The 23,642-nt window shown below is 48.7% G+C and overlaps 1 protein-coding gene across 2 annotated transcripts in view; it reads right to left on the reverse strand.

The window, feature by feature from the left end:
- Window positions 1–336: 336 nt before the first annotated feature.
- The window catches only part of ZNF395 (zinc finger protein 395), a 44,871-nt gene continuing 21,565 nt past the window's right edge, over window positions 337–23,642 (reverse strand). The window contains exons 1-9 of one of the 2 annotated variants that reach the window (XM_002930567.4): window positions 15,755–16,001; window positions 13,963–14,195; window positions 11,780–11,889; window positions 8,094–8,329; window positions 7,549–7,649; window positions 6,531–6,810; window positions 5,089–5,181; window positions 4,121–4,224; window positions 337–3,848 (exon numbers count right to left, since the gene is read on the reverse strand). In XM_002930567.4, the coding sequence (XP_002930613.1) occupies window positions 3,737–3,848; window positions 4,121–4,224; window positions 5,089–5,181; window positions 6,531–6,810; window positions 7,549–7,649; window positions 8,094–8,329; window positions 11,780–11,889; window positions 13,963–14,195; window positions 15,755–15,988 (1,503 nt within the window). In that variant the 5' untranslated portion in view covers window positions 15,989–16,001 and the 3' untranslated portion in view covers window positions 337–3,736. Of the gene's footprint in view, window positions 3,849–4,120; window positions 4,225–5,088; window positions 5,182–6,530; window positions 6,811–7,548; window positions 7,650–8,093; window positions 8,330–11,779; window positions 11,890–13,962; window positions 14,196–15,754; window positions 16,002–23,642 lie in introns of those variants that run through there. The other variant, XM_034661340.1, reaches the window with a different exon arrangement.

Raw genomic sequence — 23,642 nt, forward strand, 5'->3', positions numbered from 1 at the left:
CACTGTCCAAATAAGCAGTACAGAAAAATGCTTACTGCCTGGGTTACAAATCTTAGTGCCCTTATTTTCCAGTCCATGACCTTGGGTAAGTTCTTTAACCTCTGTGCCTCGCTCTTCTCATCTGTAAAATGGGAGTAATAGTAGTAACTCTTTCATTGGGTTATTTAGGTAAGCCCTTGGTTATTCATGTAAGCCCTTGGCCTGGTCCCTGGTAATGGTCCCTATTATTATAAGCTAATGAATGTGTATGTTTTGCTCAAATGCCATCATTTAACACCAACAACAGTAATCTTATCCTTTATGGGGGAAGGGGTAGAGGGACAGGCACACATTAAATCAGACAATGTACCATTTTATTCCTTATAAAATATATTTCATATTGTTGCTGTAAAAACATTACATTTCACATTTTTAAAAAAATTTTTTAACAGTAAAAATAATACTTGGAAGACAGCTGGGGGGAAAGGAGCCAATAAAGACAAATTCACAGATGGGATTTATTTCCCTCTTTTTTTTTTTTTTTTTTTTTTGGCCCCTGGTAAGATCAGAACCTGGGAGGACCAGAAAGTAACAGGACAGATTTCTTCCAACAAATGAAAGTTTTCCACATCCAAATTAATAATGTCCTCCAAGGAGTCAAGCTATAGGCTTACTACCATAATGTGGATATCACGCAAGACACACTCTGAAATTACAAAATTGCTTTCACAGCCAGCTTAAAAGCCACATAATTAAATCCAAGCTATTTTCCTCACTAGTCAGTCCATGAGCTTTGCCCCCATGATCTCACGTGACCACAGACATCATTCACCGGACTCTGCACTGAATGAGCAGGGGTGCAGACTTACTATCATTAAGGCTGTCCAAAGCAGGCACCGCAGACCCCAAAGGTGATTCCAAGAAATACTTTAAATAGGGGTAACACCCCTGGAATAAATGGCTTCCCCAAATCACTTCTTTTCAAAATCAGTCCTGTTAGTTTCCAATGCCCACCTGTGGCACCTTCCCTCCTGTCAGATTCTGCTGCCCAGGTGGGCTGGGAAGTAGGGAGAGACACAGAGATGAAGAAAAGAGGCATAATCGCTGATCAGTTCACAAGCCACCCCCACCCTCCAAGAAGAAACAACTGGGGCAACCCCAAGGACAGACCACATGTCAAGAACCAACACAACAGCCACAAGGAGGAGGAGAGGGAGGACGGAGGCCAGAGGAGGCCACCACCACCGAAAAGGAGAGAGGAGCGGATACAGACAGGGAAAGCTGCACCAAAATAAAACGTTAACAAAAAAAAAAAAAAAAACCAACCACTTCAGTTTTTAAACTGTTTCATCCATTTCTTCTTTCTCTCTTCCTTTGCTGCCCTGGGTACCCATGACATGAGAAGCCTACCTCACTTAGAGGAAATCTTTATAGCCAGTTATAGCTACGAGGTCCAAACTGAGAGGGGAAATTGAAAACAGCTTTTCTAAAGAGGAGACTCAGCAAGAGCTGCGATGAGGAAGCAAGTGGAAGAGTCCTCGCATCTCCAAAGCTCCCTCCCCTCACCGGTAAGATCTGAAGACAGACAAGGAGTAGTTAAGGGCAACAACCTGCCCTCAGTTTTTCATTCGCATGGACAGGAAGGAGAACCCTGGGCCACCTCTTGCTGGCCTGGTCTCCAGCTTTATGGACAGATTCCACATACTTTTTTTTTTTTTTTTACTAAGTTATAAAAATATAGCCCATCACCACCAAAGACACGCACGCATGGGTGTCTTTCTCTCCGTCACCAAACCCGGGGCACTACGACCCGTCACACCATCCAGCCTCTAAGGTGGGCGGGTTTTCTAACACTCAGGCTGTCACAGATGGCAAGCACCTGCACGATTCCCACGCGACGTGGCCAAAGGAGACTCAAGAGCCAGGATTTCCACCTGGGAGTAAGAGGACGGCCTCGGTGACAGCCAGGGGATGGACGCTGCCCCCAGCCCCAGGATGGGGGCTTGGCGGGATTCCTGAGCCCCTGACCTCTGGGATATAGGCACAGCGCTGGTGCCCAGGGCAGGAGGGCACCAGCTGGCCATGCTGCTACAGGCCTGAGGAGCTCCAAAGCAAGATGTGCCTTCCCCTGAGGGCTCAGCCTGTCTGGTCTCAATTAAGCACAGATGGGCAGGGCACTAAACTCCCCACCCACATCTCCCTTCTTGGCAACCAGAAGAGCTTTGCTCATTTACTTCCCAAGCAACGCAATCCCCAATCCCGGCTCCCCTCAATCCCCCAAGACTCCAGAAACAAGGAGGGCTAAAGCGCCGGCAGCTGCTAATCGGACCCCTCCTCACAGGAGCGCCTCCGGGCTCTTCACCCTTCCCCCTCCCACCTGCAGGCTAGAAACGGTGCTCAGCAGATACCTGAGGTTATTCGCATCGAACTGACCTTCCCATCACAGGGACTGGACCAACACAGATGAAACTCCAGAGGCTGCTGACCTGGATGGAAGAGTCCTGTCCTACCTGTCCCCTCAGGAAGAAGACGGGGTTCTCCAGGACCCTCTGGGCCAAAAGAACAATCCGGAACCTGCCAACTCCCTCTCTGTCTCAGGGACAAGCTGCCACTTACCTTTCTATCTCTTCTTGCCTCTCTCCCTCCTCCCACGCCAGCCCTAACTGCAGTCTAGGAAAGAATAGGACAATCCCTGGTAAGGCCAGAGACAGAGAAACCTGAGCAGGGCGACCGAGTGGGGGGGCGGGTGCTCTCACCCAAGTGGAAGGGAACTTTAATCGGATAAAAGGCTTCTGAATAACGGGAAAAGAGCACAAAGTGTTTTGGAGATGTCATGTCCATAACTGGAGGGAGGAACATCAAGAGGGAGTTTATTTACTCAGGTAACAGCAGAGGGCTTTCACGGATACTAAAACCCTCCAGCTTTTCCTCAAGGGAAGAGGGGGAAACGATCAAGGTAGTGTTGAACTGCCACATTTTCAAAAAGTGAATTCATACAGCCTTTTGGCTCAGCTATTGGGGGACAGTCTTTTAAAATCTACTAGTCTGGGCTTTGAGAAGAAGCCATACAATATTTGTTGGGATGCAACCCAACAGCTGAGGGACCCCAGGTTCAAATCGTTGTCCTCAAGAAAGGGTTTTCCTTTTACTTCCATGGAAGCTGCTCGGTGAGAACAGGCTCTCCCTTCTCCTGGTTTCGGGTGGAGAAGAGGCGCCGGCTGCACCTTAAAAAGTGCACAGATCCCCCAACTTCCCCCGTACCCGCGGCAAGTCCTGCTCTCGGACTCATCAGCCAGAAACTTTTTTTTTTTTTTTTTCAGGAAAGTAAATTCATTTTGCTCACAGTCCCTTCTGGAAGAGTTGAGAAAGCAAAGAATTCACCAACTCAGCAGGAAACAGAATGAGCCGTGCCATCTTTTGATACATGCAAACTAATCCCCTAGAGAGAGACGTGGGAAAGGGAGGGTAATTAATTCTTTGGTCTCTGGTTCACTGCAGAATACCCTTGGTCAGGATTGGCTCTCTCCTATTAGAGGGGGAAAAAAATATTTTCCTTTCTTCTTTTTAAAACTAAAATGTTCCCAAAAGGGAGGGGGAAATGTTTTAACTATTGAACCTTAGCCAATAGAGCCCAAACTCCCAATGTCCACTCTTTATCTTTTAGGTTTCTGCGGAGGGCTTGTGACACGGCTGTCTTGTCATCTGGCTGCCGGTCGGTTGGGTTGGGGCGCGAAGAGGATGAGCCGGAGGGACGGGTTCAGTCCAGGAAGCGCTGGCAGGCCTTCTTCCAGCGGCAGGCCGTGCACCACTGGTCCCGGTGCTCGATGCCGTACACTTTACGGCACTTCTTAGCTTCCCCGCGGGCTTTCCTGTTACAAGAGAGTCTCGAGGTACAGACTCGCCGGGGGCTAAGACCTAGGGCGTGGCCAGGCGTGAGGCTGGAGACATGGGAGCCCAGGGGCCACAGGAGCAAAAGCCTCCCCCCTGCATCCAGTGTGTCCCTCCCCCCTCCGTCACCTCTCCCAACGCAGGGAACGAACCCTGGAGACTAGGGTCCGTGGGCTCAGGGTCTACACTCGCAGCAGACAGGGCGGGAACAAAAGCCAGGAGGGAGGCCTCCGGAGCAAATGGCTTCACTCACCTGGCACTGCTCTGGGCCCGGGGTGGAGAAGTAACAATCAGGTGAGACTTCACCGCAGGTGGTGGCTGCTGGGGCTCGCTGAAGCTCAGCGACCGGCTCCGGACCTGGGCCCAGAGAGAGGGGCTATAAGCACAGGCCCGGACAGGAGGGCAGGAGTGAAAGGGGAGAGACCCATCCCACAGGGCAGTCAGCCACACCTGCCGAGCCCTTCTCTTCTCCGTGTGGTGCCCCGAGGAATGCCTTCTCTGGTAAGCTATTCCAGGTGGGGGTGGGCAGGAGCCAGGGAGGGAGGAGAGGACACAGAGTGAGGGGCAGACCGCCTTGGGCAGGGGAGCCTCTTGACCTGGCCACCCAGTGGGGGGCTCCCTGCAGCTTTACATGGAGAACAAAGGCGGGACTACGCTGCCTCAGTAGCACCTTTCAGGCGCCTGGGTTTGACAATGTGTGACACCTTCCCGTAGGAGACACTGAAGACTACGACCCACGAGGGGTGGCTCAGAAGGACTTGGGATTGATTTTAGTTCAGAGGCAAGCAACCTAAGGCCACGGTCCACCCCAGGCAGGGCCCCCACAAGCGCCCATCTTGTCTTGCTTACCCTCAACCTCCAGTTCCCCACGTTCTCTCCCCTCTTCCCCTCTGCACACTGAAAACTTAAGCACCCACAGATATCCAGGGTTCAGTGGGGCACTGACCCCAGACCCGCCGGTGACTTTCCCTGGCACTAAACCTGCTTGATCTGGGTTCTCCTCTACACACACCTGCCTTGCACCTCCAAGAGGGGCTGTGAGCAGCTGGGGAGCACGAGCAAGAGGGAGGATGCATGGAGGACTTCAAGAAGTTTCTGCCCTGGAGGCAAGTGGGGAGGGGGATAGCCTCTAGCACTGGTAATGTGTGGAAGAGCCTCGGGCTTGCTGGGGGGGGGGGTTGGGGTTGGGGTGCCCATGGGCTCAGAGACAGGCACACTCACCGGAGAGAGGGAGGAGGCCGTGGAGGGGGCGGCAGCCCAGCTAATACTGGTGTAGATGTGTGGCGACACGGGGATCTGGAAGGATGGCAGGGCCTGTCGGAGACAAGAGCAGGTCAGCCTCGGGCCCACTCGGGCAGCGTCCAAGTGCGCCCACGCTCCCTGTAACTTCACGGGCTACAGCAGAGCACGGGCCTCCGAGCTGATGATACCGGGACGCACCCGAACGCTCTGCCAGAGAGAGACACCAGCAAGCCCAAGTCTTCGAACTACTCTTGGTCCCAGGCTCCAATCCGTCTTTGGATGCCTTCTCTCAGAGCAGGTGTTTGTGCCAGCCTCAAGACTGAAGCGTCAGCGTGGACTAGCGTCTCCGCTGGCTCACCTACCAACATGTGTAGGCAGTGCCCAAAAGAAGTCCGCACGCCTTCTGAGCACAGGCGGTATTGCCGCACGAAGTTTACGGTGTCCCCAGGCAGCCACCGGGAAGCAGCAACATCCTCCCGGATGTCCGGCTTTAGGTCTGTTTATAAAAGCACCAGCTGCCCTCTCTAGGTCCCAGCTCCGAGGGTCAGCCAGCTGCCGAAGGGCCCCCTGAAGTTGGCCACATGTGAACTAACCCAGCAGCCACTCGTTCTAACGAGAAGGAGCGTGGGCTCATTGTGTAAAGGCTTTCCGATTGAAAGCACTGCTTTTTAATTACTAACTTGTAAGTCAGCCTAGAGTCTGATAAAACCAAGCTGGAGGCAGAAAAAGGTTTTTTTTTTTTAAATGGCACAAAGCCAGCTGTGAATTCCCTACCACCTATGTGTGGTAGAGATCACCCTACATGTCACCCCCTCCGTGACAACGTGCCCAGCCACACAGGCGTAATAGCTTGATTCTTCCTGTACCCACAATTTCTCCCGCCTCTTATAAGGTACTTTGACTATTTATTTTAACTAATCAGACTTATATATTCATTTCTCTCTCCAGCTAAACTATGCATTTCACAAGGTCGGGGACTACATCTTACCCTATTTGAAAAGCTAAGCCCAATGCTTGACACACTAGGTATTCAAAAAAATGGGTGCCGGACTGTTTGTTAATGTCACGCAATTTTAAGAGCTAGAGATTTACTGTGGGAAGCCCAGCTACACGACTCCATCCCCTTGTCTAACCAGTGATGTAACAATTCCCCAGTCCAAATCCACTGACCCGGCTGCTCAGGGATTCAGCCAGATTTCCAGTAACTACTCATGACAGCCACTGACGTCGAACTCTGAAATTCCCACATTTATTGAATGTGAAGTCATTTTCCTTTTCTTCTTTGTAGAAGTTAGGAATTAGCAATTTAGCCAAAGGCTTCAGCCTTCCATCACGGCGGTCAGTGGCCTGTGATCAGGCTGGCCAGGGACAGGTCAGACATGGCCACAAGGCTGAGCTCCCATGGTGCCCCAGCCACATACCTGGTATGCATGGTCGGCCTGAATGTGCCAGAAGGAGCCAGGAGCTGACTTGCTGAGAGCACCAGAGGGCAGGTAAGAGTCCAGGCCAGGGTGTTCTGGGCCTGAGGACTGGGTTTTGGGAGGAGGTGGTGGAAGGAGAGCAAGGGGCGGGCTGGTCATGCTGGGGGCGGGAGCTGGGTCAGCTGTGGGGGCGCCGGTGGCAGCTGCTTCCTCCTTCATCTGCACCTCTGTGTAGTAGAAATCCTCCTCCCGCTTGAACTGGTCGGAGTCCACAGTGTCTCTGTGAGGGAGGGAGGTGCAGTGATGGTCAGTTCAGACACAGGTGACACCGTGGCCCAGGAGGGAAGAGTGCTTGCTAAGGCCGACCCAGCCAAGTCCCGGAAGGAGCGCACGAGCACGTTCCCCCAGGAGCCCCACGGCTGATGCGGTGTCACGGAGCAGTGACTGCTAGCACGCTAATGGGCACCGTTCTTCCCCGCACCTAGGGCTCCTCCTCTCACAGGACGTGTGCACACTTCTCCTGCTGCAACAGTCATCTGGCTCTGCCACGGGTCCTCCCTGGACCCCCCTGCTTGCGGTCACACTCTCTCCTCAAGGGAAAGCGCTGTGAGTCAGTGTCCCCGCCATGAGCAGCCCGGCTCCACCGAGTCAGAGCTAACGGAGCCCCGGCTCCCTGAGGGGACGCAGGCGCGGAGCCCACAGTGAGGACTCACCAAATTACCCAATTTCTACCCAGAGCTAACACCTTCTGCTTCCTAAGGTGAGGCAGGAGGACACATCCACAAGATGGATGAAGCTCCCTTCCCAGGAACAGCATCACCATTCACCATGAGAGGAGGGCCCCTTCTTCCCAGCACAGCTCTCTTTGCCGGCACAGGGGCCGCGGTAGGTAGCAGGTGGTGTTCTCAGCAAGTCATTTTCTTGGACCCGTTCTTGGCTGTGGGTCATGGGCAATCGGCAGTGTGGAGGAACGCCCGAGTGGGTCCCCAGGCAAACAGGCCCTGGACCCTTGACCTACCCCAGGTGGAGGGCTTTGACGTGTCGTTTGATGCCCACAATTGAGCGCAGAACTTTGCCACAGTTTGGCCACAGGCACTTGTACATCACCTTCACGGAGTTCTAGGAGAAAGGGAGAAGGGATCGTTGGGCTAGGCTCAGCCTCACCCTGTGGGGACTTCAGCTGCCCTCAAACAGAACCTAACAAAAGCCTCTAGGGCAGGGATTCTCTGGGACCAGAGAAATGGACAGGCAGCGGCAGAGAGCCGGGACCCAGGAGATGGTCCTGACGTCAGCAGCAGCGCTTGGTGCTGTGGGGAAGACCCCGTGGGAGGCCCTCACCCACAGGCCCTATAGGAGCACCGCAAGGAAGGCAGGGATCCGGGCAGGGGTGAGAAGGAACGGGCATGGCAGAGGAGGAGTGGGCCCCTGCGGACGTCATGAGGGAACATAGGAGCAAAGGGAAACGGAGATGCGGTGGGGCCTGAGAACACGGAGGGCCTGGGGGGACTCCGCCCCGCCCCTGCCGGCCCCAAACTGATGTCGGCACCCCACCCTACCACATACCTTTCTTTTGCGTGGAGCTGGTTCATCCAACAGGAAAGCATCCGGGTCTGTCTCAAATCCATTATCGGTCTGGGGAGAACCAAAGGCATCCCCCAAATACTTGGGGCTGGCCTGGGGGTGGGGAGGCGAGGGAGTGGAAATGCCACTGCTGGCGCTCCAGTGCCCACTGGTGGTGCTACTGCCGCTGTCAGACACATCACCGCTCTCCTTCCACAGGTCACAGGTGGCTCGAGAAGCTGACCGGAGAGAAAACAGAGGGCGCTCAATGCCATCCCCACGCAGGGCTTCTGGCCCAGCTCCCGCTAAGCCAGATTCAGACCAACAGCCCCCCTCAGAGACCATGAAATCCGAGTCTGGAGTCTGGGGCCCCGAATCCAACTCCTGGCTCTGGCTCTGCCTGGCCCGGCCACTCCGTGGGGGAGTAGGGGGACCCCCCAAAACCTCCCCTTTCTGAGCTTCCATGAAGTAGCCCTGCTCCGCACTTCACAGCCACGCTCATCATCAACCAAGAGACACACACTGCAACATCGTTTTACAGATTATTAACAGAAAGACAACCTAATGAAAATGTATTTCTCACTTTATATGTTAAAAAAAAGGAAAAGCAGGGGGAGAGTAGGGTGTGGGGAGTGGGGAGGGGAAAGCCCCTCCTCCTGCATCCGCACCCAGAAGGGTAGGTGAGCACCGGACAGATAAGCGTGCACAGTCCCACTCGGGACCCTTTCCCAACAGCAGGGTCGGGTGGAAAGGCCAACTTGAGAGCTCCTGGGCCTGGCTTTCTTGAAAAATGCCTTTCGGTAATTAAAACCCAGGCAAGGACATCAACGCCTGAGTGTGGAAGACAATTCTGCCAGCTCTTACAGCGGCAGGAGGCATACCATTCACCAGAGCTAGCGACAGCCCAGTGACTCCCACTCTCAGGCACAAGTCACACTGTTGCGGAAGGAAAGACAAACTCTGAGCGTAATTCAGACTGATGATGGGGAGGCCCTTCCACCTGACACGGCCCTGAACCCCCTGCCCTGTTCCCAGCAGTGCGTCTGGAAAGGGACACGGGTGAAATTCTCAGCTTCCACACTGCCTGTCTTCAGGCTGCTTTAGGCCCCACCCAGACTCTCCCTGCGTAGGCCATAAATCCGGATCGATAGTACAGGAGAATCTGAAATTCTGATACACAGAAACAGCAAGAGAAGGGGGGGGAAAGCCTGTGACACGTGGAGGTATGGTGGCCACGTCCCTGGAAGCCCCAGCTGCCAACACGGGCAGGTGTTCCATGGAGATGCCCTACCCTGGTTTCTGAGAATGACTACCACACATCCCCTGGGGCAAGGATTAAAATCCTACCACTTTTCTCTCATCCTGCTCCAGATTTCCAACTGCTTCCAGGCTCATCTAGGCATCTGAAATAGACTCTCAGCATGACACGGTTCCAACGCATTACACGTTTCCTTCTCCTCCATGTGAGAAGCCCATCCAAACAGAATGGGATGGAGGAACTCTTCCTTCCCTAATTATCACTGTCAAGTCTCAAAGCTAGAACTTCTTAACTCAGAGTTTCAACATGTACACATAGAGCTTAAAACAGGGTAGCCCTTTGGGGCGCCTGGGTGGCTCAGTTGGCTAAGCGTCCAACTCTTGATTTTGGCTCAGGTCATGAGCTCAAGGTCCTGGGATTGAGCCCCACGTCAGGCTCCAAGCTCGACAGGGAGTCTGCTGGAGATTCTCTCTCTCCCTCTCCTCCCCCCCACCCCCAAGCTCACTCTCTTTCTCGCTCTCTAAAATAAATAAGTCTTAAGGGAAAGAAAAAAACCAGGGTAGCCCTTCAGGGAAGAACTCAGGAGCCACCAACAGGCCAACGGGTCCAGGGCCCACACTTGTCTACTCAGGAAACCTATCAGGAAAAGAAGGGTCAGGGAGCAGAATGCTACATCTAGTGCAACCAGGACTCTAGAGAAAAAGGGCAGGTCAAACAGCAGCCTTCCCAGGAGAACCGTTCAAAAGGCTCAAATGCTGAAACTGGCAAACTGACTTACCAAGGAAGAAAAATAGAAAACAAAACATTTAATAACATAAATTAATCTATAAGTTGTAAGATAAACATAAACGACTCTACCATAGGTCAATAAGATCTTCTAGGGCAAAGTTAATAGATATTCTATACCATGAGAACAAAGTGCCCCACTGCAAATGCACAGCTACAACAGTTTACAGTGAATTTCTAAGAAATATTCGTAATTTCCTCTGTTCTACACACACACATACACACACAGCCAGCCTAACACAAAGAACAAAGAAAATAGGTGGTTTCTGTGCAAAGCAAGGTATATGATTACAGCAAGGTATAGACCTCACCTTGCAGAATACTTCAATATCGTAAGCTGCCAAGAAAGCCTTATTTTTCCACAGACTTTGACCATAAGATCGGAAATGTACTGTCATGGAAAAAAAATCTTTAACAGACGATTAACAATGCTTGTCAAACAGGGACCTAAGATATCAGGATCAGGCGTATTAGCAGTCAGGTGTGTATATGTTGGTGTCGGGCTGTGTGCGAACACATGTTTATGTATGATACATACACACTCATGCACACAGCCTGATGGGAACTGAAGTTAATGATTTTCTTTCCCTTTATGATACTTTCCTGACCTTCCTGTTGTTGACAAACCTCCTGGATCACCTCAATTTGTAGAATTTCCTGAAAACGTAAAACTGACTCCTTCCCTTCCCGTTTTGCTTGTGCAGCTCCCAGACAGCAGGCGTGTGATGCTGAGCTCCGAGCCGCCTGACTGCCATGACACCCTCTAGCAGCCTCAGCACCGACCACAGGGTCTGGGTGAAGAAAGTAAGCCTGCCTCGTCGCTCCTTGAAATTTACCTTCCATCCAGGGCAATTTCTTATGAAGGATACCTGCAAATGCCACCCTCCTCCTGGCATATTTCCCCCTAAGCTTTTAAGTAGCTCGCAATTCAGTTAGATGTCACCAATGGAGACAAAGTTATTCCCTGGGAGTAAGTTAGGCCAGTCCAATAATGAATTTCGAAAAGAACTTCAGGTTCACTACCGGTCTTGTCAAACTACTAGCATCCAGCAACCCTTCTTCCTCCCGTGTTACTACCAATAATGTATTTTGGGCATCGCACCAGAAGGATTTTCTTTTAATTGAGAAATTTGCTGTGAAGTCATAATATCACTTTGCATTAAGCAATTCGATTTGTTAGACTTCAGCTCGTGCATTCCAGGCCCTTGGCCTGTAGGCCCGCACTGATTTACAAGGCTGAAGTAGGCACTTGGAACAGGGGCATGAATCTTCTGAGGCCACTAGGGGACCATTTGGTAAGCTTCCCCTTCGTGAGCTAAATATTCCTCAACTGGCCTTGTTCAGGCCCCCACCAAAGTGCCTCTCTCACTTACTCCCATAGAAGAACTTACTCGAGCGGCCAGTGTGGCTCAGCCTCGTGCTCACTCATCTTCACAATGCACCAGGAAACTCCTCCCCAGCTGAGGAAGCTGAAGAAAAAGAATGGAAGCATCTAACTCAATGTCACTCAGGAAGTCTGAGGAAGGAGCCAGTGAGAAGAGACTCGGGAAATCCTACTGCCAGGCAATGGGCCAGTCAAAGCAGAGGCAGTGAGCGGCGGGCCTGCGCCACACCCAGTAGCCGCCAGGGGGCGCCCTTTCCTCACCGGAGAAGTTGGCCTCGGCCCCAGGAGGGCTCTGCACGACGGGGCTGCAGGACAGGGACGTCAGCACCATGGCCGCCATCATCTCATCCATTTCCACTGCGTCCGATTTCCTGGATTCAAGTGGGTGAGTGCCAAAGGTTACTTCCTGACACAGCGGGGCGCGTGATCGGCTCACACTTCTGGACTGTCCCCTCCATGCCCCCACTCCAATCAGCCAGTGTGCGTGCTAAATAAAGCGTGAAGGTCTCTCCTCACTCTTCATGAAAAATACCCACGCGGAATTGCGTTTCTCCTATCAGTCAAGCAGGTCGGTCCCCATGCCACTGCCGACACCTGGAGGCAGCGCCATTCTCCCCCAAATTCACATCAGACCCCTAACTGGGGGTTTAAGTGGAGAACTTTATTTGGGGGAAAGGAAGGGTGGAAGCCATAAAATCAACCATGGGCATAAAAGAGGCCTGCTGGAATCCGAAAGCACTAAAATTACCTTCCTTTCCCCGTCTTCTATTTAAATTGAAGAGAGAGCCATTACACTAACCAGTTCTTTCCCCTCCCCTGAGAAAATGATGAGGTATTCTGATAGCTTCTGAACCTAGTACACAAGCCAATGAGCAAGTAAACCAGAAACACTAAAATAAATCTCCTGGAGCAAATCTCAATGCTTTCCACAGCAGAGTTCTGTAAAATTTTACACGTAATTTTTTAAAAATCCATATAAAGTTACATTATATGGAAGTAAACTTAGGGCTGTCTATAAGTTACTGCGAAAGTATGAAGTTATTCTGAAATCAATTTCTAGGTGGCTCATCTATTTCAAAGAATTGTATTAATTCATTCTTCACTATTCAGATCCACTGAAATATGTGGCTGGGCAGTTAAACCAAGACTGGGAATATATCAAACAAATTAGCATCCCCTTTTTTGTGTGATCTTTGAGTATTTATTTCTACAGAAGAGCTAAACAATTTCTTTGCCAGCATTCCATTGAATTCACAATCAAATATTATTGCTCTGGTCTGGTCTGAAGACTCTGGATATAATGTAACAGTAGCACCCACTGCACACACAGAAGAAGAGGGGGAGTGAGACCTAACTGCTTGCACATCCTCTATAGAAGCCAAATCTCCACTAGCAGATTTTCCTTCTAGATCTTAAAAGATCAATGCACACTAGCATACATAATATAGAAATTAGGAGAGATAGGGGCGCCTGGGTGGCACAGCGGTTAAGCATCTGCCTTTGGCTCAGGGCGTGATCCCAGCGTTATGGGATCGAGCCCCACATCAGGCTCCTCCGCTGTGAGCCTGCTTCTTCCTCTTCCATCCCCCTGCTTGTGTTCCCTCTCTCGCTGGCTGTCTCTATCTCTGTCGAATAAATAAATAAAATCTTTAAAAAAAAAAAAAAGAAATTAGGAGAGATATATAGATATATTCTCAAGGAAAAACTGTATTATAAAATTCTAAAGCAGTATGTACATTCTTCACTCACCGATGGTTTTGAATATCTGAGCCAGGGGTCAGCAACCTGTGGGCTGTGGGCTAACATGTTCTGTGGGCTGTGGGCTAACATGTTCTGCTGCCTGTTTTTATATGGCTTGTAAGCGAAGAACAGCACAATTTTCATATAGTTTTGAAAATCAAAAGTATTATCTCTTGATATGTGACACAAAAAAATTATTAAAAATTACAATCTGAGTGTCCATAGTAACGTTTTATTGGGGCACGACCGTGCCCCCTGTTTATGTATAGCCCGCGGCTTCTCTGACACCGCCACAGTGGAGCTGAGTAGCCGGGATGAAAACTGTTCAGCTCACAAGATGACAAGATTTACTACCTGGCCCACTCAGAACAAGTTTGCGCACTCCTGATCTAAGCCATTTTTTCCTGTCTGTCATCATGAAAAACTACTAATTTTAATTTAAGGATGAAGGGGGGAAATAGTCCTTAGCCACATCAAAGATACACCACCCATAATAGAGTTACAGGGAAGAAAAATGCCATTCTGGGGTTTTGGGTTTTTTTACAAAGGATGCCCCCCTCTCTGTATCCTATTTGTCCAATATCTTGACAACTACACACCGAGGACTTTCACATTCCTTCTCCATCACAAAGCCATCCCATAACCCCACACCTCACCACCCACATGACTTTCAGAGCCCAGAGCCCAGGTGCTCCCATACAAACCTCTTTGGGACATCAATGTTCCTGGAGACAGGCCTATAGCCTGGTGCCTGGGTTCCCTGCTCTGGAGGTGGTGCTTGGGGCACAGGGCCCTGCAGCTCAGCCAGCCACACTTCCTCTGCTTTACAGCAGATTTGTAACTTCTGATCCAAAAGCCAGACAGTCACCTTATCCTCTGCCCAACTATGCTGCTCCACCAGTCCTGTGCACTCTTGGCCCCCATACCACACAGAAACCTGAGGAGGAGAAAAAGAGCAACCAGTGGTCAGACGTGGTAGTTCCTACACCATATGCTCCCAGTTCTGAGAGCCGGGATCCACCAGCCACAGAGAGCATCCCTGACTAGTTTTTCATTCAAGCAGATGTTGCCAGGTGCCCACTTTCCTCCTGAGCACCCAAATTAGCCACAGTGGATCAGTTCTTCCCCAAACAGATCCTTATAAACTCTCTAGATAGAGCAAAAGTACCAGTTTCTGGAACTTTTTTCTGATCTTGAAATCCGTGTACAATTTAAGTTGGTAATATCTTGAAACAGACTGTTACAAGCATAAGATGTTTTCTATAAGCTTCATGGTAACCAGAGAGAAAAAACCTCTAGTAGATACACAAAAGATAAAGAGAAAAGAATCAAAGCATTTGACTAAAAAAAAAAAAAAATCAACAACTCACAAGGGAAGACAGCAAGAGAGGAAGAGAGGAACAAAGGAACTATAAAACAGTGAGAAAACAATTAACAAAACAGGAAGTCTTATCAATAATTACTTTAAATGTAAATGGATTAAATTCTCTAACCAGGGGCGCCTCAGTGGCACAGCCCTTAAGCGTCTGCCTTTGGCTCAGGGCGTGATCCCGGTGTTATAGGATCGAGCCCCACATCAGGCTCTTCCGCTATGAGCCTGCTTCTTCCTCTCCCACTTCCCCTGTTTGTGTTCCCTCTCTCGCTGGCTGTCTCTATCTCTGTCAAATAAATAAATAAAATCTTTAAAAAAAAATTCTCTAACCAAATGAATTTGGAATCTGTATCCATCCTCCTGATGTCTTGCTCTGTCTTGCCTTTGAAGTCCTATATATCTGCTGCCTGTATATATCCCCAACTATGACCTTGAATTGATCAACCCTGCATTTCTCCCTTCAGAGAATTCTAAGTCTACCTTGGGACAGATGGTAGGCATGGAGAAGTAGGCTGACCACTCTCAAGGAGTGCCTAGCAGTTGGCAGGTCACCTTATATCGTGGGAAAAGGCCTGGACAACACAAGCCTCAGCAGGAAACAGAAGGCAGAGTCTCTATTTATGGGCCCTTGAGAAGGCAATGCACTTGGACCTAGTGATTGTATCAGGGGATGACTGGGCCCTCCCCACTAGGGGAGGAACACTGGAAAAGGAAATCCAAATGTCATTCTGACTAAACACCTTTGCCTCTTGAAAATGTCTACAGGTAATTCAAAGATGCAATATTTTCTGTCTCTTACAAGCCTAAGATTCTTGTTTGGTCAAGTTGGAAATGGAGGCAGATTGAGAAACTGAGCCCCTGCCACGCTTGGAACTGAGGCTAAGTAGGCCTGCGTCTGAAATAACAGATGGCAGACAGCACTGTCATGGAGAAGCCCTGGGTCTGCTAATGATGGCTCATTCTCTAGGGAAGCCTGATGCCCAAGGGCCCACACGGCTACAAGTAAAAGGTCTGTGCACAAACTGGTGCCCAGAGAGTTTCTGGTCTGCCACTCAGGGCACTGCTGGCCGGCCAGCCCCAAGCCTGGGGAAATCAGACACCTGTCCACATGGGGATCAACCTACCTTCTGCCCAGGCTGAAAGGCCACTTGCTGGAGGCCTGAGGTGCCAGGAGCCTTGAGGATTTCCTTGGGCTGCTCCTGGCAGGAAGTGTCCTTGGAGGCGAGGAAGGGCTGGGGAGCCACCCCTTCCAGCAGCTCAGTCTGAGGCTCTGAGGGTGCGGCAGCCCCAGGGGGCCCCAACACCCGGGCTCCCAGGAGAGACCGCTTCCCAAGGCGCCGAGACAGTACGCTGGCCATGCTGCTGCCTTTCCTGGGGAGGCAAAGGGACAGAGAGTCCTTTATTCTTTATCTGGAGGAATCAGGAAGCTTTTAGAACAACGCCCTGCATGCAGCAGGAGTCTGTAAGTGTCCATTAAAGTAGATGAAACCGTTTTAAAGTAACTTCTACAATTCCTTTTCTTTTTACACAAGTAACAGCCACTCCTAGTAGGACATTTAGAAAATACTGATAAGCACAAAGAAAAACAAATCACTCAAGAAGCTGCCTCCCAGAGATACCCAATCTTCCTACAGAACGTTCCATGCTTTCTTCTGTGTGTGTGTATGTGTGTGTGTATACCTGTGTGTGTGTATATATATATACATATATATATACACACACACACACCCCTTCTATAGCTGCAAAAATGGGATTATAGTTAGGTAAACTGAATTCTCACTTAACAGCTTGCATAGGTTTTACTCTATCACTAAACGTTATTCAATAAAAACAATAAAAACATTTTTAGAAACCACACAGTATTTTCTTAGGCAGATCCATCACTGCTAATTTAACAAATCCTTTATTATTGTACCTGAGAGCTATATCCCTCATGGTGCTGTTTAATCTGCTCTGCCTGCAGGGAGCATCCTCTGAGCTCAACCCCTGCACACACATACCAAGGATGCTTCCTGGGGTCAGGTTCCTATATGTGACATCACTAAGTCAGAGCATGAGGACATTTGTCAGAGACTTGAAGATTCGCCAGCTGAGCTGGCTTCAAAGGTGCAAAGGGCCACAGAAGTGAGCTAACTCTTCTCTCTTCATTTTACACTCGAAGAAACTAATGCTGAGAGCTTAAGTGACTTGTTCGCAGCAAGAAAAGTGGTCAGTGCCAGAGCCTGAAGGAGATCTGGTTTCTCAACTCCAAATCTGGTTCTCCTCACTGAATCAGAGTGGCCTGCACACTCTCTCCAACAGTACCTGGTGTCAGGCTACTCATGCACTAAGGGGTGACGGAACCACAGAACCACAGCCCTGACAGGACTGACGAAGACTATTCCAGGCCTAGGAGCTGTCGTGAGAAATGGTGTGTGTTTTTTCGGGATACTCTAAGGCATCCCTGTACCCCCATTTATCATACTGCACAAAGCAGGGAACTGGGTAGCACTGGCCTTCCACACTTTAGAACGGGAAAAGCGAGGAAGGAGATTGAAACTGATGTTTCACAAGTCAAAATCCTGTGTGAGAGGAAGGGTTCTAAACACCCTAGCACTCAGTGAGCCCCAGGCCTGGGTGGGACCCTCAGGAGTTCTTTGGGCCCCTCTTTGACCATTCCAGAAAACAACTCTCTCTTCCAGACCCCTCAGCAATCTGAATCAGTCAACAAACTGATGGGAAATCCTTCCCCTGACCTCCAGCCTCCCTGCCAAGTGAGATGCAGGGAAAACAAAGCACTGGCCTCAGGCCACATGGGCAGTACCCACTCAGAGCCTGTTTCCTCATCTACAAATCACACCGCTAATACTCCCCTCTCCAGCATCTTGGAGGAGCACATGAGAATATGTCCGTAGAAGCTCTTCACGACCTGCAAAGCATGACAGAAGTACAAACGGCATTGTTAGGATGAAGTCCACTCCAGTTCCAGATTCAGGAAAATGAACAGTCTGGACACAGACTTCTACATAATTCTGTAATAGACTTAACTTTCATATTCTTAAAAAGATGACGAGTGCTCCCTTTTTTTTCCCCACTGGGTAACAAGTCCTAACACCCAGGTGATCTGGACAGCTCAGCTCTGAACACCTCCTGTATATACATAGACGTTATGTTCGTACCTAATGCTTATGAGCACTTCCTCCATGCTGGACCCTATTCCAGAGGCTGTGCTGCCGTTCTCTTCTGCAGGTACCGTTTGCATCATCCTTGTTCTCCTCTCAAAAAACCCCAAAGGCTCAGAGAGATTGAGACTTGACCAAGGTCAAAGCTGGTGAAAGGCCACGTCAGGGACCCCAGAATCTGACTTCAAAGTCTGTTTCTTAGGAGTAACCATGCTCCCCCCTCCCTGTTTCCAAATACGCTTTGCCCAGAACCCATGCCTACAGCTTCTACCTCCCTATTCTCATCTCCTCTGACTCCACTGACCTCCACCTCCACCACCCATGTCATGAACTGGCTTCATAAAGTACTGCCCAATTTCAAAGGGGCAAGCTTTGTGCTCACAACCCCAACTACTCTCTCCTTCTTGGTTCCCCCAGCCTACTAGCTGCCCTTCTCACCAACTCCTGAGAACTAACTGCCATTGGCTACCTAACGACATGGCAGACCTCGGCAGTCCCTTCACCTCCACAAATATGAATCCTTTGCTCCTGCACAGGGTTCGAGGGGCAGGTGCCTACCAGGGGGCCTGGCTACTCTCAGGCCTCTGTCTCTTGGCAGAAGAGGAGGACTTAGACCCAGCACTTTGCAAACTCAGGTGCCCTCCTTGTCTACAGCACTCATGACTCTTCAGCCATCCTGTGGTTCATTTCCTTGGGAGCCCTAGCACGTCCCTAATCTCCCCTGTTCCAGGTCCTCTCTTCCTTCCTACTCATTTATTCAGTTAATATCTAGTTGAGGAATTGAAATGTGCAAAAGCACATTCCCCAGTGCTGTGGTAAGTATAAAATACAAGGATTTTCATGGACCTCTACACCAATGTTATTTCTCTACCTGGAATGCCCCCCCTAGGCTAACTCCACCCCTGTCTATGAAGTTTGGCATTTCAAGAGACTGTTCCAGTTTCATTTCTCCTCCCTCCCACCTCTTTTCCCCGGGCCACCCTCACACCAGAGGAAAACCATCACCACAGCTATGAATTCAGACCTGTTTTGAGCAGTTCCACAAACCTTCTCTGCTTTTCACCCTTGTCCCAAAGTGCCTCAGGGCTTTGTTTGAGTCCCATGCTATCTCCACATCTCTCAGTCCTGGCCTCTTTCCAACCATTCCAGCAAATTATGCTAAGCAAACATCCCCACAGTAACAAAAATATGAACAGGGAAAATAAGTTTAAAAGATAATAATAAAGTTGCAAATATTGAGGGGCGCCTGGGTGGCTCAATCGGTTGAGCATCCGACTCTTGATTTTGGCTCAGTTTGTGATTTCAGGGTCATGGGATAGAGACCCGGCTCAGCACAGTCAGCTTCAGATTGTCTCTCCCTCTGCCCCTCCCTGCGCTGTGCTCTAAATAAATAAGTAAGTAAAATCTTCAAAGTTGCTAATATTGAGAGAAAGTGTTTGGCTCGTATTTATAAATATTTTTTACTCCAAGCTTCAGACAGCACAGTATCAGAATCAGATGGAATCAGATAGCATGGTATCCTCACCACGATTTCCTTAGAAAGCAAAGAACAGATAAGAAAAGGTGGGAGTCACAGCAGCCTATAGAGTTTAGCTGTCTGGTGACTTTACATTCAGTAACACTATTGGGAAGCTTTAACACTAAAAAGGAAGAAACATGTAAGGAGTAAATTCTTTACCACTAAAAAAAAAAAAAAAAAAGTATATTCAAGCTAACTCCCTTTTAGAAATTCAGTCACCCCCACCTTCATCCTTGAAGCCTCTGGGCAGAAACAAGAGCCTGTGACTTTCAGGTTAATTTCAGTGGGCTCCAAAGAGCTAGAGGTAAAGCCGCAATGCCACTTGGAGACATCAGATGGCAGCACCCATCCAGAGAAGAAAAAAAGAAAAAAACCAACGCTTTTCCTGACCAAAAAAACAGTGGCCACCCCCACTTTCCACAGCAGGAAGTTTGAGGTTTCTACCACTGAAAATGAAGAAAGGACAGTATTTCCAAAATTCCTGGGCTTCCAGTCTTCAGATGGGGCCTGAAATATTTGGCTAACAGACTCTGACGATGTTTTCGTAAGCCTTTTTTCTTTTCAAATTTAAAGAACGCTTTCCCCCTGGTTTGTGAACACCATGCTTTCCAAAGCCTACTGCATTCGTGCAAAGCTGGTGAACCTGTGCATTCCCAGCTTGTCCCCATGTGCATTTGCCTTCATTCTCTGGCCTTTCTCCTTTAACTAGCTCAATTCCACTGAAATGCATTTTATTATTTATTTATAGGATGCCCACATCTTAATTCTTAAAAGCAGAAGAGAAAAAAGGAAGGGAAACTGCCTTTATTAAGTACCGAGTAGGCACTAGCTTTCACAGATTGTACTTAATTAAATCCTCAGAAATGACTTGAGAGTGACGACAGTCTTCTATTTCTGATGAGGAAACTGAGCGCCAGGGAGGTTAGCTTGTGGAGGCTACATAAATAGGAACGAGCACTCTAGTAGGTGTGGGGTGTCTCAAAATACAACAATTAAGAGGCTTTTTATCTACATGGTATTTTTTTTCCTATGTCAGTGAACCTCAAGAGAAAAAACTAGCTCCCAATCCTACAAGTCTCTTCCATTTCCTTGTGCACTTTCCTTCCTTGAAAATCTCTTCTCCACTTAGCCTCCTACCTACAAAATAAAGGTCAAGGCTTAGTGTGACCCTGTTAACAGTCCAAGCCACTGTTAATCATTTAGTGGTTCAGGAAAACCTTTACACATATACTGCCTCTCAGAGGGCACAAAGAGATAATGTGACGATCCCAGTTAAGGAAAATTTTAGCTAAGTTCATACTGGGGATTGATAGCATGGAAGCGAAGAATACAAATCTAGACTAAATACAGACTGGGTAGCATTGCCAGGGGTGAGTCGATGCCTCTCCTGTGTTTTTCAGTATGCTCATTATTTTATGGACATGGCTTTATGCACAACAGGATCAACGGAGTCCTTCAGGATTCAGAAATGAACCTAGCACCTACAGAGGTTTGTCACGCAGGTGGCTGAAGGGCCCAGAGTTACTCCAGACCTAGACTGACTTGCCAGGATCACCTGTTACTTTACATCTCCGGTGGAGCGTCCCACCCTCCCTCCTAGCATGCTTCTATCAGTCTAACAATAGCCTCCTTCAAACCCCTCTTTCCTCATCTCTACTTCTATTCACTCCCCATTTGGTTTCTTTCTTGGGAGCTATCAGTGGTCCCTATAAACAGCTATGCCCTAATTTGCTATAGGGTTCCAGTGTAGCAAAGAGAAATCAAGAAATCTCTCGTTCAGAGTAACAATAACAGTGTTTCAACATGTAGCCCAACCCCCCTTTATGAAGTTACTTATGGAATTCCTTGATGGAGGCATAAACATATGCTTAAAAAGCCTTCCCAGCTGACAGTTTTAAGGGGATCCTGAACCTTCTTGTGCTTCTCACCCATGCTGTTGTCACTAAAAGGTTAGGGTGGCCACCCTTGTATTTTGGTCAGTGTCCAAAAGGGGTTAACCTCAGCAAACATCTTCTGATGTTCTAACAGCCCTTAATGAGGACATCTGCCATCAGTTAGATAACTGGAACAGACAGAATAGGAAAACAACCCCTTTCTGTGGTTCTGAGTTGCAAATTGCTATGGGACATGTGACTGTGGCTGGACAAACACCTGTCTCAGCACACGTGCATGCATGTGTGTGCACGTGCTCATGCACAATGGCCGCTCTCTCCTCCCACCCAAGGACACTGCAGCAAGCCAGGACCTCACCTAGCGGCACCTCCAGGAGGCAGGTCATAAGTCAACATGATTCAACATACACCTAATGGGGTGTCTTGGGCGATGGTGGCGTTGTTGAAAGAGAGTGAAGTTTGGAATAAGACTCCCGTTTGTTAAATCTTGGGCACTTGCTGCCCCTCTAATGAACAATTTATGGACATGGGGAGGGACACCAACCCTCTGCCACGAGTTTCGGGTCCCCTACTGAACCTCAACCTTCTATTTTATGATCTCTACTGGGTAACTACTACACAGAACAACAGTTTGAGTTTTTAGTTCTTTGGCTAATATTTTGCATATCCTTCTAAACCTCTTATCAGAAAACTAATTTTTTTTCCTTTAAAAGCTATAAAGTTTAAACTTAAAAAATTTTTTTCAGTGTGATTGTCTAAGCTCATCCAAAGGTCAAAATATTGTAGCAAACCACATCTATTATTCTATAACAGAACTCATCGGGGTATAGGCTTCCCAAACAACTCATTTTTCAGCAATGCCAGGGATGATCTCTGTCAAGAGATGCCTTGTGCATTTGCAGCATAATCATGATCATATGCAAATATGTATGTGGTCCTCTTAGCTTGCAGGTCACCATTTGAACCCTGGCAGAAGCAAGTGGCCATACCCATATGTTGTCACCACCCAAACGCCGCCTGGCGGTTTTCAAGTTTTTTTTTTTTTTTTCTGGGATGTCTGCCCCAGAAAAAGTAAAGAAATACTCACTTCACTGGACATACATTGACCTTTCTTCCCAGAAGCCTCTGCCCAGCCTGGCTTTTGACAGAAACCCTTCCAAAAGTGGCCAAGGGCCTAAGCTAAAACTTTTAGACCCCTCAAGTTATCAGGCCCTCTGACACCATTTCAAAATGTGGCGTGTGCATTTTAGATGTTCACAAAACAAGCTTAAGATATACAGCACTGAGCATGTTAGTGATTGACTCAATATCAACATTTCTAAATCAGCTGTTCGAAAAATGACTATTTGGAGTCTCAGGGTATTCTAATTATCATCTTTTTCTGTAGGTTTTTAAAAGCTGGATCACACTGCATCCGTGTATAATGGTTCAGACTACCAGTAAAACTAAAATTACAGACTATCAAGATGGACAGGGACCTTAGAGGTTGCCCATCCCCATCCAGGGCTGGAATTCTCGTCACAGCATCCCCTGTAAGTGAGTACCCAGCCTTCCCATTATTGTGAGTAATAGATGTAACAGAATAATGGAAGGAAAAAATAAAGGTCCCAAATAGCAGTGCTATTTTCATATTCCAGCAGATGGGCCATAGAAATAGGTCATCTGATCTGGTTACACTGAATTTTCTCCAGCAAATACTAAATGACCCTGATCAGTCAACACTTTTGTTGGTCTGACTGCACAACCAACAGTCAGTCAAGTAAAAGAGACCATTCTGTCTGCACTGCCAGCAGGGAAGGAAAGCTGTTTTCACAGTTCTACCCAGGAACAAGCGCACTTCCCCTTCCTTCACACCCAGCTCCCCATTCGCTTTCAAAACCACCGCAGTGCCTTCAGTGCATTGCTCTACCCTGCATACAGTGCTCTGCATTAAACAAGACAATTCTTAGGCCGGTGCTTGGCACATGGGTAGGCTCAGTAATCTGTTTCTACTTGTGCCAGTAGGACTGCATCTCCCTTAGGCAGTAAGCACCTTGAGGACATAGACCAAATCTTGCTTATCCCATCAGATTGAGGACTGATTGACTGATTGACTGATTGATTTCAGACTTAGGATTTTAAATGGATGATATACCTATGGATGAGGAGAGCCCCAGATCCGAAAAAAAATGTGTTTTAATAAATAATACGTGCTGCTTGCCCTAAAATAAAGACAGGTTATCAAAAGCAAAGGTAGAGTTTTAGTGTTCAAACTCAGTTCTGAGATTGTAGTGTTTTCTTGAAAACAGGCAGAGAATTCTATATAAGGAAGCAGGCAGAGGTAAAAACATGCTTGCAAATGTGCCGTGTGAGGTAGAGAGTTGGTGTAGCACCGGTTTTGTGCATGCATGGGAGGAAGGGAGAGCACGCATACACATGTGTACGTGTGTGCATGCACTGT

The sequence above is a fragment of the Ailuropoda melanoleuca genome, chromosome 5 (assembly GCF_002007445.2).
Source record: "Ailuropoda melanoleuca isolate Jingjing chromosome 5, ASM200744v2, whole genome shotgun sequence".
Classification (NCBI taxonomy): Eukaryota; Metazoa; Chordata; class Mammalia; order Carnivora; family Ursidae; genus Ailuropoda; species Ailuropoda melanoleuca.